Source organism: Choloepus didactylus, chromosome 3 (assembly GCF_015220235.1).
Source record: "Choloepus didactylus isolate mChoDid1 chromosome 3, mChoDid1.pri, whole genome shotgun sequence".
Lineage (NCBI taxonomy): Eukaryota > Metazoa > Chordata > Mammalia > Pilosa > Megalonychidae > Choloepus > Choloepus didactylus.
Window position 1 is genome coordinate 24,110,178 of NC_051309.1, and position 17,855 is coordinate 24,128,032.

Sequence of the window (17,855 nt, forward strand, 5' to 3'; positions counted from 1 at the left end):
GTTTGTGTTTTAATCATATTGATATATTATGATATATTGCCCCCATGTTTTTGTTTTTTCTTGCCACATTTTTATTAGCTCTTTTCAAGGAACTATCTTTTGTGGTTTTTAATCCTCTAAAGTATCCTTTTCCTCTATTTCATTATTTCTGCTCCAATCTTTACTATATGTTTTATGATTCTTTCTTTGAGTTTATACTCCTGTTCATTTTCTAAATTAAGATGGAAAATAAATTAACTTTTGCTTAACTTGTTAACTTCAAGCTTTCTTGAAGCTTTTTTCAAGGAACTATCTTTCATGGTTTTTAATCCTCTAAAGTATCTTTTTCCTCTATTTCACTATTTCTGCTCCACTCTTTACTATTTGTTTCATGATCCTTTCTTTGAGTTTATTCTTTTGTTCATTTTCTAAATTAAGATAGAAAATAAATTAATTTTTGCTCAAGTTGTTTACTTCAAGCTTTCTTCTTTTCTAACGTATTTAAATTACAACTACCTTCTATTCCAGTTAGCTAAGAAGGAATGCAAAATACCGGCAATGGATTGGCTTTTAAAATGGGGGGTTATTAGTTAACAAATTTACAGTTCTAAGGCCATAAAAGTGTCCAAACCAAGGCATCAGCAAGAGGATACCTTCACTGTAGAAAGGCCGAGGGCATCTGGAACAACTCTACTAGCCTGTCAGCTGAGAAGGCACATGGCTGGCGTCTGCTCATCCTTTGCTGCCAGGTTGCATTGCTTTCAACTTCTAATTCCAGTGGCCACCTCTTTAATCATCTGTGGGTTCTCACTTAGCTTCTCCGAGGCAAACTCTGGGCTTCGTCTCTTAGCTTAGCATCCCAAATGTCTTTTAGTCTGTATCTCTAAGCGTCTAGGTCTGTGTCAGCTCTCTTCAAAATGTCTCTGCCTTTTATCCTCTCATAGAGGATGCCAGTAAACTAAATAAGACCCAGCTTGAATGAGTGAGGTCATATCTCCATGGAAATAATCTAAAAAGGTCCCACCCACAGTTGGGTGGGTCACATCTTCACGGAAACAACCTAACCAAAAGATCCCACCCACAATAAGACTGCACCCACAAGTTTGGATTAAAAGAACATGGCCTTTCCTGGGGTACTTAACAATTTCAAACTGGCACAACTAATTACTGAGAAATTTAGTTGCCTCCTACAAAATTTGGTGTGTAGTATTTTCAGTATTGTTTGGTTCTAAGTATTTTTGAATTTCCATTATGATTTCTCCTTGTATACTGAATGTTTTAAGAGTATATATATTTAAAAATTCCTGATAGGGAAATTTTGGGTTATGTCATTTTTTTTTTGTTTGTTTTTGTTTTTGTTTTTGTTTTTGTAGCTTAATTGCATTTTATCCAGGATTTTATCAAATTTGCCCTTTCTTTACAATCAGATTGTGCATAATTTTATCAAATTTGTTTGTCCTTTCTTTACAATCAGATTGTGCATAATTTTGTAAATATTGTCACTTTTTAAGATATGTTATTAGGAATTATGAATTTAGAATTGTTATATCTTTTTTGTTGAGTGAAAGTATTGTTGCTTTATGTCGAGTCTCCTTATGTCTTGTAAAGCATTTTGGCTTAAAATATTTTAATATATTAATATATTAATAGAGTTAGACTTCTTTAATTGGATTTGTCTAATACAATTTTTCCATTATTTTACTTTCAACTCTATTGTAGCTTTATCTTTTTCACAGTGTTTATTTTAAATAGCACATACAGGATTTTTTTTTTCCCAGTAAGAAAACCTTTGAATTTTTCTGAATAGATTAGTCTACTAACCCTGAGGTAATAACCAATATATTTTCTTTTTTTCCTATCATACTATTTTGTATTTTTTATTTATTTTGATTTTTCTGTTTCTTTTATTTTATACCTAATTTTACTCTTTTTAGATTAATTTGGATGGGATATTTTTCCCCAAATTTTATTTTTTCCTATTAAAGTCTTATACTCCATGTAGTCCTTTTTTTATTATTAAATTCAGTTTTATTGAGATATATTCACATACCAAACAATCATCCATGGTGTACAATCAACTGTTCACAGTACTATCATACAGTTGTGCATTCATCACCCCAATCTACTTTTGAACATTTTCCTTATACCAGAAAGAATAAAAATAAGAATAAAAAATAAAAGTAGAAAAGAATAGCCAGATAATTAGCCCCTAACCCTATTTTTCATTTATGTTTTGTCCCCATTTATCTACTGATCCATCCATACGCTGGATAAAGGGAGTGTAATCCACAAGGTTTTCACAATCACACTGTCACCCCTTGTAAGCTACATTGTTATACCATCATCTTCAAGAGTCAAGGCTACTGAGTTGGAGTTTGATAGTTTCAGGTGTTTACTGCGGGTGTCTGAGCTTGTACCTCAACTTACCAGGCCTGGGCCAGGGGACCTGATATCACCCCCTGGGGAGGGTAGTAGGTACGGGCGTGAGTGCCCTCTGCAGCCCCCCCGAGCCTGGGGAGCGAGGTCAAGGCAGCTCCCTTTTCCTCACCCAAAATGCCACTGGCAGGGGAGGCTTGCCGGAGGAAACCGCCTTTCTCCCAACTGCCCTTTCCCCACTTCCTTATCTTACCCACTCACTCCCTGGTGCCAAGGCCACTCCTGCCACCGCCAGCGCGCATGCACCGTGGCCAGAACAACCCCCGCCCCGCTGCAACGGCTCCGGCGTTCTCTCAGAACCAATCCTAGCCCCTATCCCTTCAGTATTGCCATTTAAGGCTACTTCACCTCTTTTCCAGCCCTGCCCTTCTTACCAGCCTAAAGTTTACTTCTGGCTATTCAAACACACTAAAACCTAAAAAGGGTTATCTATATAGTGCATAAGAATGTCCACCAGAGTGACCTGCCAACTCCATTTGAAATCTCTCTTCCACTGAAACTTTATTTCATTTCATTTCACATCCCCCTTTTGGTCAAGGAGATGTTCTCAATCCCAAGATGTCTGGTCCGGGTTCATCCCCAGGAGTCATATCCTGTGTTGCTGCACAGATTTACACCCCTGGGAATCAGGTCCCATGTAAGGGGGGAGGGCAGTGAGTTCACCTGCCAAGTTGGCTTAACTAGAGAGAGAGGACCACATCTGAACAACAAAGAGGAATTCAGGGGGAGACACTTAGACCCAATTATTTAGCAGGTTTAGCTTCTCCTTTTTAGTAACGCGCTTCATAAGGGCAAGCCCCATGATAGAGGGCTCAGCATACCAAACTATCAGTTCTCAATTTTTATGAAAACATCAGCAACAATCCAGGTGAGGAAGCCCAACACTTCCACATTTTCCCCAGCTCCACGGGGGGATCCTGCATTTATATTTTATTCTCTGCCCAAATTACTTTGGAATTTGTCACTATTTCACACTAATCTCCACAAACCTCCCAGATCTCACTACCTATTCAAAGTTCCATGTAATTATAGTGTTTGAACAAACTGACTGTACAAGTTAAATTGTTTAGAAAATATAGATCCTGCACCAAATAAACATCTCTTCACTTGGTCTCACATGGAAGATGAAGTTTAAAATAGTCAGTATCAACCTTTATCCTTTGGCCCAGTTTGCCCTAGTCCTAACCAGATCTGCTTCACTCATATCTCTAATTGAAGTCTGGGCCCTTTTTCAGCTTTTTTTTTAACACTTGCTGTATGTGCTAATACTGATATTCATATCTGCCAAGCTCTAGCTCTGAGTTTTAGGAGTCACACAGATACCCAAAGTTCCAGATACTGATCAGGTTATTCACAAAGGAATCAGCATCTCATAATTTAGAGATAGCCATTACAATTCAGGAATAGATGTGACTGCTATAAGAGCTTATGATCTAGGGACCATTACAATGACCAATCCCCTGATAAGCTGTGCTCTAAGATTCAATTCTGAGTTTACACATTGTAGTTAGTCCATATTCATGAGGCATTATAGTTTGCCTTTGTTTCCAGTGTACTTCACGCAAGATGATGTCTACAGGATAAATTCGCCTCATTGCATGTCTCACAGCTTCACTCCTTCTTGTGAAGTTCCACTGTATGTGTACCACGTTCACCATTCTGTTCCTCGTCTATGTACCCTTAGGCCACCTCCACCCATTGCAAATCATGAATACTGCCTCCATAAACACTGGTGTGCAAATGTCCATTCATGTCTCTGCTCTCAGATCTTCCAAGTATGTACCCCATAATGAGGTTGCAGGACCCTATGGCCCCCACATACTTAGCTTCTTGTTGAACCACCACACTGTCCTCTGGAAAGGCTACACCATTCTGCTTCCTCATCAACAGTAAACAGTTACATCCCTCTCTCCATGTTTTCTCCAGTGCTTTTATCCCTATTTATATTTTTTCCTATGATTTTATAGAGATATATTCACATGCCATACAATTATTCACAGTGTACAATCAGCTGTTCATGGTATCATCATATAGTTGTGCATTTATCACCACAGTCAGCACTTGAACATATTGATTACTACAAAAAAGTGTTTTTTTAACGATTAAAAAGATGATAAAAAGAAAGATAAAATATCATACAATACAGTAGTAAGAGCACACAACACCACCACTACCAAGAATCCCATATCCCTCCTTTATATCCCACCCTCCTATGCATATAGATTTGGTCTGTTGCCCTTGTTACATTTAACGGAAGCATATCACAATGTTACTGTTGACCATAGACTTGTTTGCTTTGATTATATTTTTCCCCAATACCATCCCTTTTTCAACACTCTGCATGATTGACATTCCTTTGTTCTCCCACATGTAAAAACATTTTTATATTTGTACATTAAATTACAATCATTGACCATTCCAGTTTTTGCTAAGTTATACAGTCCCAGTCTTAGTGCTAATGTTTATTTAGGTCTTTGACCCATTTCAAGGTAATTTTTGTATAAGCTGTGAGGTAGGGGTCCTCTTTCATTCTTCTAGAAATGGATATCCAATTCTCCAAACACCATTTATTGAAGAGGCTGCTCTGTTCCAGTTGCTTTGAGTTGACTGTCTTATCAAAGATTAATTGTCCATAGATGCAAGAGTCTATTTCTGAACACTGAGTTCGATTCCATTGGTCAGTATATCTATCTTTATGCCAGTATCATGCTGTTTTGACCACTGTAGCTTTGTAATATGCTTCAAAGTCAGGTAGTGTGGGCTCTCCCACTTCAATCCTCTTTCTCAAGATATTTTTGGTTGTTTGGGGCACCTTGCCCTTCCACAGAAATTTGGTTATTGGTTTTTCTATTTCTGCAAAGTAAGTTGTTGGGATTTTAATTGGTATCATATTGAATCTATAAATTTTTTTAGGTAGAATTGTCATCTTAACTTTGTTTAGTCTCCCAATCCATGAACACAGTATGTTCTTCCATTTTTTTAGGTACTGTTCAATTTCTTTTAGCAGTTTCTTGTAGTTTTCTCTGTATAGGTCTTTTAAGGCCTTGGTTAAGTTTATTCCTAAATACTTGATTCTTTTGGTTGCTACTGTAAATGGATTTTTTTTTCATTTGTCCTCTTGTTGCACATTACTTGTGTATAGGAACACTACAGATTTTTGCCTGTTGATCTTGTAGCATGCCACTTTGCTGTATTCATTGACTAGTTCTAGCAGCTTTGCTGTAGATTTTTCTGGATTTTCTATCTATAGAATCATGTCATCTTCAAATAGTGAAAGTTTTACTTCCTCCCTTCCATTTTCGATGCCTTTTATTTCTTTTTCTTGCCTAATTGCTCTAGCTACAACTTCCAGCACAATGTTGAATAACAATGGTAACAGTGGTCATCCCTGTCTTGTTCCTGATCTTGCAGGAAAAGCTTTCAGTTTTTCCCCATTGAGTATAATGTTAGCTGTGGGTTTTTCATATATTGCCTTTATCATATTGAGAAAGTTCCCTTCTATTCCTGTCCTTTGAAGTGATTTCATCAAAAAAAGGATGTTGAATTTTGTCAAATGCCTTTTCTGAGTCAATCGAGATGATCATGTTGTTCTTCCACTTTGATTTATTGATGTGGTTCATTACATTAATTGATTTTATTGTGCTGAACCAGCATTGCATTCCTGAAATAAATCCCACCTGGTCATTGTGTACAATTCTTTTAATGTGCTGCTGGATTTTATTTATGAGTATTTTGTTGAGGATTTTCGCATCTATATTCATTAAAGAAATTAGTCTATAATTTTTTTGTAGTATCTTTGTCTGATTTTGGTATTATGGTGATGTTGGCTTCATAGAATGAGTTAGGTAGCTTTCCCTCCTCTTCAATTTTTTTGAATGTTTGAGCAAGATTGGAGCTAATTCTTTCTTGAATGCTTGGTAGAATTCACATGTGAAGCCATCTGGTCCTGGGCTTTTCTTTTCCTGGAAGCTTTTTGATAACTGAGTCAATCTCTTGTGATTTTTCTGATTGTATTTATTTGCATCTGCTCTCTTTTGTTTTGTGTTTTTGTTTTTGTTTTTGTTTTTTTTGTTGTTGTTGTTTGTAGCCTAGATAGGGGTCCATCAATTTTGTTGATTTTCTTGAAAAACCAACTTCTGGTTTTGTTGATTCTCTCTATTGTTTTCCTGTTCTCAGTTTCATTTATTTCTGCTCTAGTCTTTCTTATTTCTTTCCTTCTGTTTGTTTTGGGGCTAGTTTGCTGTTCTTTCTCTAGTCCCTCCAGGTGAACAGTTAATTCCTCAATTTTTGCACTCACTTCTTTTTTAATATAGGCATTTAGGGTAATAAATTTCCCTCTCAGCACTGCCTTTGCTGCATCCCGTAAGTTTTGATATGTTGTATTTTCATTGTCATTTGCCTTGAGGTATTTACTAATTTATCTTGTAATTTCTTCCTTTACCCACTGGTTTGCTAAGAGTGTATTGTTTTGCCTCCATATATTTGTGAATTTTATGATCTTTGCTGTTATTTATTTCTAACTTCATTCCATTATGGTTCAAGAATGTGTTTTGTATAATATCAATATTTTTAAATTTGTGACCCAAATGTGGTCTATCCTAGAGAATGCTCCATGAGCACTTGAGAAAATTGTGTTACCCTACTGTTTTGGGTGTAGTGTTCTGTAAATGGCTGTCAAGTCTAGTTCAGTTATTGTAAAATTCAACATCTCCATTTCCTTATTGATTCTATGCCTAGATGCTCTATCCATTAATGAGATTTGTATATTGAAGTCTCCAACTATTACTTTCGGGTTATCTACTTCTTTCAGTGTTCTCAGTGTTGCCTCAAATTTTTGGGCACTCTGCCTTGGTGCATAAATACTTATGATTGTTATGTTTTCTTGATGAATTATCCCTTTTATTAATATATAGTGTCCTTCGTCTCTTTTAATTATTTAACTTTTGAAATCTAATTTGTCTGACATTAATATAGCTACTCCCATGTTTTTCTGGTTGTTGTTTGTGTGAAATATCTTTTTCCAACATTTCACCTACAACCTATTTTTGTCCTTGTGTCTAAAGTGAGTTTCTTGTAGACAGCATATAAATGGGTCCTGTTTTTTAATCCATTCTTCCAGTCTATGTCTTTTAATTGGGGAGTTTAATCCATCAACATTTAGTGTTATTACTGTAAGGTCAGTACTTTCTTCTACCATTTTGTCTTTTGGGTATTATTTATTGTATCTTATTTTTTCATCTCTCTCCTTTTACCCTCCCTGATAATCTTCATTTCTACACTCTTCTCCAAACCTCTCTCTCTGTCTCTTCCTATCAGCCTGTAGCATTTCCTCTATTATTTCTTGTAGCACTGGTCTCATATTCACAAACTTTCTCAGTATCTGTTTGTCTGAAAATATTGTAATCTCCCCCTCATTTTTGAAGGAGAGTTTTGCCAGAATAGAATTCTCGGTTGGCAGTTTTTCTCTTTCAGTATCTTAAATACATCATACCACTGTCTTCTCGCCTCCATGGTTTCTGCAGAGAAATCTGTACACAGTTTTATCGAGTTTTCCTTGTATGTGATGGATTGCTTTTCTCTTGCTGCTTTCAGAATTCTCTTTGTCTTTGACATTGGACAATCTGATCAGTAAGTGTCTTGGAGTAGGTCTATTGACATCTATTCTGTTTGGGGTTCACTGTACTTCTTGAATCTGTAATTTTCATTCTTTCATAAGAGTTGGGAAATTTTCAGTGAATATTTCTTCTATTATTTTTTCTGCCCCTTTTCCCCTCTCTTCTTCCTCTGGGATACCCATAACATGAATATTCATGTGCTTCATGTTGTCACTCAGCTCCCTAAGGCCCTGCTCATATTTTTCCATTCTTTTCACTATCTGTACTTTTGTGTGTATGAATTCAAATGTCTTGTCTTCCAGTTCACTGATCCTTTCTTCTGCCTATTCAAATCTACTGTTGTATCCCTCCATTGTGTTTTTCATCTTTTGCCATGTGCCCTTCATTCCCATAAGTTCTGCCATTTGTTTTTTCAAGTTTACAAAATCTTCTTTATGGTCATCTAGTGTCTTCTTTATACCCTTCATCTCTTTTGCCATATCTTCCCTCAGCTCACTGATTTGATTTTTGAATTGATATAGGAGATCTGTTTGATCATTCATTAGTTGTTTCAATTCCTGTATCTCAGTTGAAGTGTTAATATGTTCCTTTGTCTGGTCCATATTTTTGTATTTCCTAGTATGGTCTGTATAGTCTTTTAAAATTTTTTTATACCAGTAATTTAAAATCTCAGAATGTTTCAACTCCAATCACTGCTTTCCAACCTACACTTTTTTTTGCTAGGGTTTTCTTATTATCTGGTTTTATTTTTCAGACTGCACATATAGGAAAATATTCTTATTATTTTTTATGTTCTGTGTTTGTTTTAATTGGTCATGCATTTGCATTTTTGCAAATGACACATCTACCTGTACTTTTTTGTTCATTATATTTTGTCTTCTCTAGTTTATTTTAAGATTTTTGGGTTGTCTTTGGTGTACTCTATGCATTGATTTATTTTTATTTATTGATAAATAAATAAAACAACTGAACTTGACTGAGTTATTTTTCTTGAAAATGAAGACTGCAAATTTTCATCAATTTAAGGAGAAGCAGATATTATCTCCTTAATTAGGGCCTTTGTCCCATGCTTTCTATTTTCTGCTTCTGAATACTGAGTAGAGGTATTATTTTAAAAAAAAAATTCAACCTTGTCTTTCTATGCTGTGTTATGCTATCTCTTCAGTTACATTTACCACTCTCTAATTCTCTCTTAAGATTCATCTGATCTTATGTGGTAAACCAATACACCTTATCTGTTACAGATATTATCTACTAGTTCTGTTTTCTTTTGTCTTCATTCATAATTTTTTCTATGCAATAATATTTGCATGTAGCTTAATTTATCAGTAGTTTATACATTTTTTTAAAAACTTAAAATCGTCTTACCCAACCCAAGTTTGCGTAATAAATATCTTCCTATTTTTTAAACATTTATAATGTCATCTTATATTTGAGCTGCCTATAATTCAATTTGGAATAAAGAAATCATATGATCCAAATACATTTTTTTTTCCTAAATGGCAATTATATTTTGAAAGTATAAATGTCTTTACTGAATTCATTAGAATGTGAACTCTTTCTGGGAAGTGACTCTCTTATGCTCAATACACCCAAAGAACCAAACCCAGTGGCCAAGCGAGAGTGGATGCTTTGTATATTTTGGAAAGAATTTTAAAAATTAATTAATGACCTTCAATAATGCACAAATTAATAAATTGTATCTAAATTTCTGTCTTCAGAAATTTTATATGAAAAGATCACACATCCTATTCTATATTTAAATCATGCATATGTACATTCCAATAATTTTATGTTACCCTATACCAACCAAGTTTATATGTCTATGTACTTCAATAGTTGTTTATATATTATTTCATCACACTACTTATTGATAGCTTTAATAATTACTATACAAAATTATAATTTTATGAACTTCATCCATTTTATCATGTTCATTTACATTTCATGAAACTAGTCTTCTTATGTTGATCATTTAAATTGTTTACAATTATTTCTATTATTGTAGATTTTACTTAGGAAAATATATTTGTATCTAGCAATGTGTTTCTGTTATGACATGACTCGTGTTGACAGTAGGGGCCTTGAATCTAGAAAGGTACGGGTTCAAAGCCAGCTCTACCCCTTACTTATAGGCAAATCACTTAACCTGTCTGGGCCCCAAAATGAGATATTCATGCCTAATTTCACAACATTTTCTTTGGGATTAAATAACATAAAGTATACCATATATGTTCCTCAGTGTAGATGCAACAAATCTTAATTGAGCTAATGCCCACCTTTCCACTTATAATAAATACATATGAGTAGAATTATTTAGTCAAAGGGTATGAATATCTAATAGCTCTTGCTATGTATTTAACTGATGCAATTGATGGCAACTGGCTGAATCAATGACTCATAGCATAATTAGTCTTGGAACAATCTAGAAAACATGAGTACAACTCAAATCACATAAATGACATAACCTGTGAACAATGTGCCTCCTTTTTACAGATAAAGAAATGAGGCACACATAGGTTGTGTGATTTCCTGCAATTGCACAATTGGTAAATGGCAAATTTGAATCTAGAGCTCATGCATTTAATGGTGTGATGCCTGAACTTTTACAAATAGCCCTCTAATACTAATTACTTCTTATCAGGAAAAAACAAACACCCTTATTTGTAACTGGGTTTCTTAATTTGAAATTACATGAGATTTAGGACATCCAGTATTTTCTGTACCATTTTCCACTCAGTCATACACCATTTCAGTGTTTTTCATGTCACAAAGGTATATATAAGCCTCCTCAGCTATTTTTAAACTTCAAGAGTTGGATTAATTTCATTTGCTTCTTTGAAATCCTCGACAACACCTCCCATTTTGGACACTCAATAAATATTTATTGCCTGATTTTTGGATCATCTAAGTGCTCCATTTCCCTATGAAATAGTCTCCTTCTCATAAAACATAAGAAAATAAATTCAAAGAGGAAAAAAGATGTCTAGAAGTTAATGTTAGACCCATGGTTAAAGAGTGATCTAGATCAGGATTCTTTTTGCATTTTGTGAAAAGACGCCCACCATATTTCCCTGGAGATCTAAACATCGAAGATATTATCACTGCCAGAATTTTCATGATTAGTAATCTTGCCGATCTTGGTTGCGGGTGGGTGTTAACCAAACAACTTGGACATCTGCCAAGTTACACTTCACAATCTAGCAGCAGATCTCTGCTTTAGAAACCTGATGTAAGTAGCATCAGGCTTGACATGATGGATGTTTGTATTATTATTTCTGGTTTGAGAGATTAAGACTTATGTCTAAAACTCAAGTGGCATCAAGGCATACGGAGAGATCACCAGCTTTGGAAGAAATTGAAACCAATTTTGATGATTAGCTTTACCACCAACCAGCTGCATATCCTGAAGCTGACTGCCTGATACACTGAGCTTCAGTGAAATGCGCAGCATATCTGCCTTAAACTCAAAGATGTGCTGTAAAGATTAGTATGAAAGTATATTATCACCTGTCCTAAAATAGGTGCCTAGTAAACAGTGTTATTGCCATGGTTAGGAAATTTCTTGCAAGGAACACTGCCATGCTTTCTGTAGCCAACTGGATTTTGATAGTTTCAAACTACTCCTGATACAAGTAGAGATGTGTTTAACAGTATAAAGTACAGATACTGTTTGCTGTTTAAGTCAGTAGTTATATATGATACCTCTGACACTGTGGTTAAATTTATAAAATCATACTAACACATTTGTCTGAAATAAACAAAATCTCAAGCAAATCAATCATAGTTATCTATCATATTGAATTTAAACATAGATTAACTTACCTTGAGTTACAGTTAGGAAATTCATTGGCAAGGGAAAAGTTGGCTAATAAATTTTTTTTTAAAGTTTAAAATAAACTCTCTTTCCCATAGAATACATTTCTAAATGAGCTCAAGTAGTAATGTCATCATATCAAAAAAAGGATTAACTAAGTGCTATAAAAATTTCCCCAAATCTGCCAAATAGATAACAAGTGAAATGAATTGTCTTATGGATTTGTATGTCAGTAAAATTTAATGCTGTCATTAAAAAAAATATTGATATATTCCTGATGCTGAACTGTTACCAAAGTATGTATTTTAGGAACATCATGATTTATTTTCAGTGCCTATTCAAAGATCAGTTATATTCATGCCCATGATGTATAGCACAGTTAAACGTTGTGTCATGATTTTTTTCTGAAAACCGGTTCAGAGTCACCTAGACTGATTTGAAGCACAGCAATCTGCATAGAGTTTCCTTCCTTGTATTGCAAGTGCTGTCTGTGCCAATCCACTCATCCCCTCACTCACTCTACAAGCTCTGAGAAGAAATGAAGCACACTGGCTTCCATCAGCAGTGTCATGACTAGGTTCACTGGCATGCTAAGTTCACTGCATCTTGGTTAAGTGATGAAGGAAACAACACGCATGAATGCTCCTATGAAATAATCAAGGCATGGAAAAGCAATTTTAATGATGCCAAAATGTTTGCCACAATTTTCTTGCTTAACCAGGTGCAGTAACATGAAGGAAACAACACGCATGAATGCTCCTATGAAATAATCAAGGCATGGAAAAGCAATTTTAATGATGCCAAAATGTTTGCCACAATTTTCTTGCTTAACCAGGTGCAGTAACATGATTCAAACATAAGAGGCAATGAAGGGTTGAGACAAAAACCCCATTTGCAAGAACTTGTAAGTCACTGTTTGCTGTGCAGAAGTTTTGTGTATGGCCTTAATTATTTTTGAGTGTACATGTATCTATACAGAAAGATATGACCAGGAGTCTTAAGCAGTGGACCCTCTCTTTCTGATACTAGGATATAATCACTTCATAAATGTATTCAACCTGATGGAATTTCATCATTACAATTCGCAGGGAATGAGAAAGAGGAAGAGAAACAGAGAAAAGGAGGAATATTGTTTTTTTTTTTTCTTTTTAGCATTTTAATTACTGAGAAGCTTTTTTCAGTTGAGATTGTTCACATATCATACAATTATCCAAAGGTCTAAAGTGTACAATCAATTGCCCCCAGTACCATCATACAGCGGTGCATCCATCACCACTATCAATTTTTGTTCAATTTTTAGAGCATTTTCATTACTCCAGAAAAAAAATAAAGACAATAAAAGGAAACTCAAATCCTCCCATACCCCTAACTACCACCCCTCCATTGTTGACACATAGTATTGGTATAGTATATTTGTTACTGTTGATGAAAGAATCTTAAAATACTACTAACTGTAGTATATAGTTTGCAATAGGTATATTTTTTACCTATATGCCCCTCTATTATTAACTTCTAGTTACAGTGTCATACATTTGTTCTGGTTCATTAAAAGAGATTTCTAATATTTGTACAGTTAATCATGGACATTGCCCACCACAAGGTTCACTGTTTTATACATTCCCATCTTCTAACCTCTAACTTTCCTTCTGGTGACATATGTGACTCTGAGCTTCCCCTTTCCACCACATTCACACATCATTCAGCACTGTTAGTTATTCTCACAATGTGCTACCATCATTGCTATCCATTTCCAAACATTTAAGTTCAACCTAGTTGAATGTTCTGCTCATAATAAGCAACCACTCCCCATTCTTTAGTCTTGTTTTATAACCTGGTAACTTATATTTCGTGTCTATGAGTTTACATATTGTAATTAGTTCATATCAGTGAGACCCTGCAGTATTTGTCTTCATGTATCTGACTTATTTCACTCAAGGTGCTGCTCTCAAGGTTTCTTCATCAGCCCATGTTTTTGGAGACAGTTTTGTTCACACACCATGCATTCCATCCTGAGTAAACAATTGATGGTTCTCTGTATAGTCATATATTTATGTCTTCACCACCATCACCACTATCTATATAAGGACATCTCCATTTTTTCCACAAATCAGGAGGAAGAGGAAAAGAAGGTAGAGTCAAAAGAAAAAGAAAAAAGAAAGAGAAGAAAAAATGTGACAGTTGGGAAGCAACGAAAGAAAAAATAGCAGTAAACTAAAGTAGAACAGAGTCAGAGAACATCACCAATGCCAAGACTCCCATACCCCTCTCTTATTTCCCCCTCTTATTGGCTTCGATATATTGCCTTTATTACATTAAAGGGAGCATAGTTTTGGAATCATGGCGGCGGTGGATATCCAAGATAATCTGCTGGGAATCTCTTGGGTTGACAGTACCTGGATCCCCATTTTGAACAGTGGTAGTGTTTTGGATTACTTCTCAGAAAGAAGCAATCCTTTTTACGACAGGACGTGTAATAATGAAGTGGTCAAAATGCAAAGACTAACATTAGAACACTTAAATCAGATGGTTGGAGTGGAATACATCCTTTTACATGCACAAGAACCCATTCTTTTTATCATTCGGAAGCAACAGCGGCAGACCCCTACCCAAGGAAATCACCCTTTCTGTGGGGCTGCAAGCTGATCCTTATGGAGAACACTGAGGAAGACCCCAGGAGCAGATAGGCTAGAAGCATCGCAAGAGGCACCCCACAGCCCCACTGACCCAGCCTGATTCTAGAATTTAGCAGAGCTCCAGGACAGTGAAAATAAAATTGGTACATATCAAAAAAAAAAAAAAAAAAAAAAAAAAAGAAGCCAGTTCCCAGATGCTAGCCAAAGACCAATCTTGTGAGCAGGCCTTTTTAAAGACAACAACCTCAGGCCTGCTGTGCTAACTCTTTCCTGTGCAGATTTATTGCTAAATGTGTGTAAGTGTTTTATCATATATTTTTGTGTCCTGAAAATATAGTCCCTTTCTGTGGCTTTATTTAAGTGGGAGAAAAGTTAGAAAGGAGGAAGAAAGGAGCAAACTATGTCAGAGATGGAGTGAAGATCATTTCTTTGTATAGGGAAATGGACTAGGTGACCTAAAAAAATCCCCTAAGATTCCATAATTGATCCCTAATTATTACAAAAACAGTTCTATTATTAAATGCCTAATGAGTTTATAGTATTTACTTTGGCATTCATTTCATTTACTCTTCACTACTTACCTATGAGGTGGGGGTGAATGTTGTTGTGTGATGGACCTGAAAATGGGGGGGTCCACAGTAACCAGCAGCTATTTGCTAGAAAACACTGCAAGCTTGTTTGAGAAGAGCAGTTGAGACTGGGAGGGATTTTGCTCTCTCCAAAACCATTTAAGTGGAAGGGGCCTACAGTAAGAAGGACTTGAATGGGCTGGAGCAGTCTAATCCTTACAAGCTCTGAAAACTCACCTCCCAGAGCTCCTTTAAAAGCTAGGACCCGATATTAAGGGGAAACAACTGTTAAGAGTGGAATAACAATTATGCATGATAGGCCTTACAGAATTAGGAAGGAGAAGGCCCAGATCAAAGTGAGGGAGGGGACTAGAGCCAGGAGATCTGTGTAAAAACCATGGGCATTAGAAAAGCTTTCCTGAACCGTGTCTTATTCTGACACTCAAAGAAAGCTAATTTTATGTAAAATGAATAATGGAAAAGTAAGGTCAAATCCTATACAAAGTCATTTTTAAAAAGAGAGAAAACAGATATGACCTCTTCCTCTCTTAAGTCAGACTTGGCAAATAAATCCACTTCCCTCCCCACTATGTGAGACATAACTCCCAGGGATGAGCTTGGTCCTGGCACCATGAGATTGACAATGCCTTCTTCACCAAAAGGGGGAATATAAATGAAACAAAATGAGGTTTCAGTGGCCAAGAGATTTCAAATAGAATTGAGAGGTCATTCTGGAGGTTACTCTTATGCAGCCTTCAGCCACATATTACAGATTGTCATGGTCTGCCAAGCCCAAACCAACAATATTTCTGAAAACTCTAAAGAATACCCTGGGCCCTGTCTAAGACTCTGTATACAAGTTTTACTTATTAAGGTTATGTTTTTAGAAGCTTAAAATCTCCAGATTGTTCCTATGCGAGATAAACCCTGAAACTCAGATATACCAGTTTCTCCAAGAGCATTAACCATTGCATTCTTCTACCCTATAATGTTGACACATCTTTTCAGCATGTAGAAGTTAGAATGGTCATTGCTTAACTACCTCTAAAGATTGAGAGATCAATCAGATGAGATGGAGGGGTTGTAACAGAGAAGATAGGATTTAACAAATGATTATTACTACTGAATCATTATAAAGATACTTCTTTTTAGTTTCTAATGTATTAGGAAAGCCAGAAGGAAATACTTGAAATGGTTGAACTGCAACCCAGTGGCATTTATTTTTGATAATGATTGTATAATTATACAGCTTTTATCTTATAACTGTGTTTGTAAAAATCTTGTGACTGATACCTTCTTTATCCTGTCTATGGTTAGATGAGTAATATAATAAAGACAGGCATGGGAAAAAAAAAAAAAAAAAAAAGGGAGCATAATACAATGTTTCTGTTAATTATAGTCTCTAGTTTGCATTGATAGTATTTTTCCCCCAATACCTCCCTATTTTTAACACCTTGCAAGGTTGACATTCATTTGTTCTCTCTCATGTAAAAACATATTAGTACATTTTATCACAATTGTTGAGCACTCTAGGTTTCACTGAGTTATACAGTCCTGGTCTTTATCTTTCTCTTTCCTTCCAGTGTCCCACATGCTCCTAACATTCCTCTTTCAACCATACTCACAGTCATTTTTGTTCAGTGTACTTACGTTGCTGTGCTACCATCACCCAAAATTGTGCTACAAACCTCTCACTCCTGTCTTCCTATCTGTCTGTAGTGCTCCCTTTAGTATTTCTTGTAGAGCAGGTATTTTGTTCACAAACTGTTATTGCCTGTTTCTCAGAGAATATTTTAAACTCTCCCTCATATTTGAAGGACAGTTTTGCCAGATATAGGATTCCTGGTTGGTGGTTTTTCTCTTTCACTATCTTAAATATATCACACCACTTCCTTCTTGCCTCCATGGTTTCTGATGAGAAATCTGCACATAGTCTTATCAAGCTTCCTTTGTATGTGATGGATCACTTTTCTCTTGTTGCTTTCAGATTCTCTCTTTGTCTTTGATGTTTGAAAATCTGATTATTAAATGCCTTGGTGTAGGCCTATTTTGATCTATTCTGTTTGGGGTATGCTGTGCTTCTTAGATCTATAATTTTATGTCTTTCATAAGAGATGGTAAATTTTCATTGATTATTTCCTCTATTATTGCTTCTGTCCCTTTTCCCTTCTCTTCTCCCTCTGGGACTCCCATGACATGTACATTGAAGCATTTCATGTTGTCATTCAATTCCAGGAGATGGTGCTCATATTTTTCTGTTCTTTCCCTGTCTGTTCTTTTGTGTGTAGGATTTCAGTTGTCTTGTTCTCCAGTTCCTGAGTGTTTTCTTCTGCCTCTTGAGATCTGCTGTTGGAGGTCTCCATTGTGTCTTTCATCTCTTGTGTTGTGCCTTTCATTTTCTTAGATTCTGTCAGTTGTTTTTTTAAACTTTCAATTTCTACCTTATGTGTGCCCAGTGTTTTCATGATATGATTCATCTCTTTTGCCCTATCTTCCCTAAGCTTTTTGAATTGATTTAGCATTAGTTGTTTCAATTCCTGTATCTCAATTGAAGTGTAGCTTTGTTCCTTTGACTGGGCCTACCTTCATCTTTCTTAGTGTAGGTGGTAGCTTTCTGTTGTCTAGGCATCTGGTTTCCTTGGTTACCTCAATCAGGATTTCCCAGACCAGAACAGGCTCAGGTCCCAGAAGGAGGAAATATTCAGCACACATTTCCCTGAGGTTGTGTCTTACAAGACTGACAGACCCTGTGAGGCCTCAAGGTGCTGTGCTTTTCCTAAGCTGCCCAGCAGGTGGTTGGTGCCTG

General features: G+C 35.8%; 1 protein-coding gene across 1 annotated transcript; it reads left to right on the top strand.

Annotated features, from left to right (window-relative positions):
- Positions 1 to 14,184: 14,184 nt before the first annotated feature.
- Positions 14,185 to 14,662, top strand: LOC119528563 (mediator of RNA polymerase II transcription subunit 6-like). The gene has a single exon (XM_037828909.1). The coding sequence runs from the start codon at positions 14,185 to 14,187 to the stop codon at positions 14,488 to 14,490; it is 306 nt and encodes a 101-aa protein (XP_037684837.1). The 3' UTR covers positions 14,491 to 14,662.
- The last annotated feature ends 3,193 nt before the right edge of the window (positions 14,663 to 17,855 follow it).

What these genes read in the sequence shown, in the direction of transcription:
- LOC119528563 (XM_037828909.1), top strand. Translation starts at nt 14,185, where the DNA reads ATGGCGGCGGTGGATATCCAAGATAATCTGCTGGGAATCTCTTGGGTT.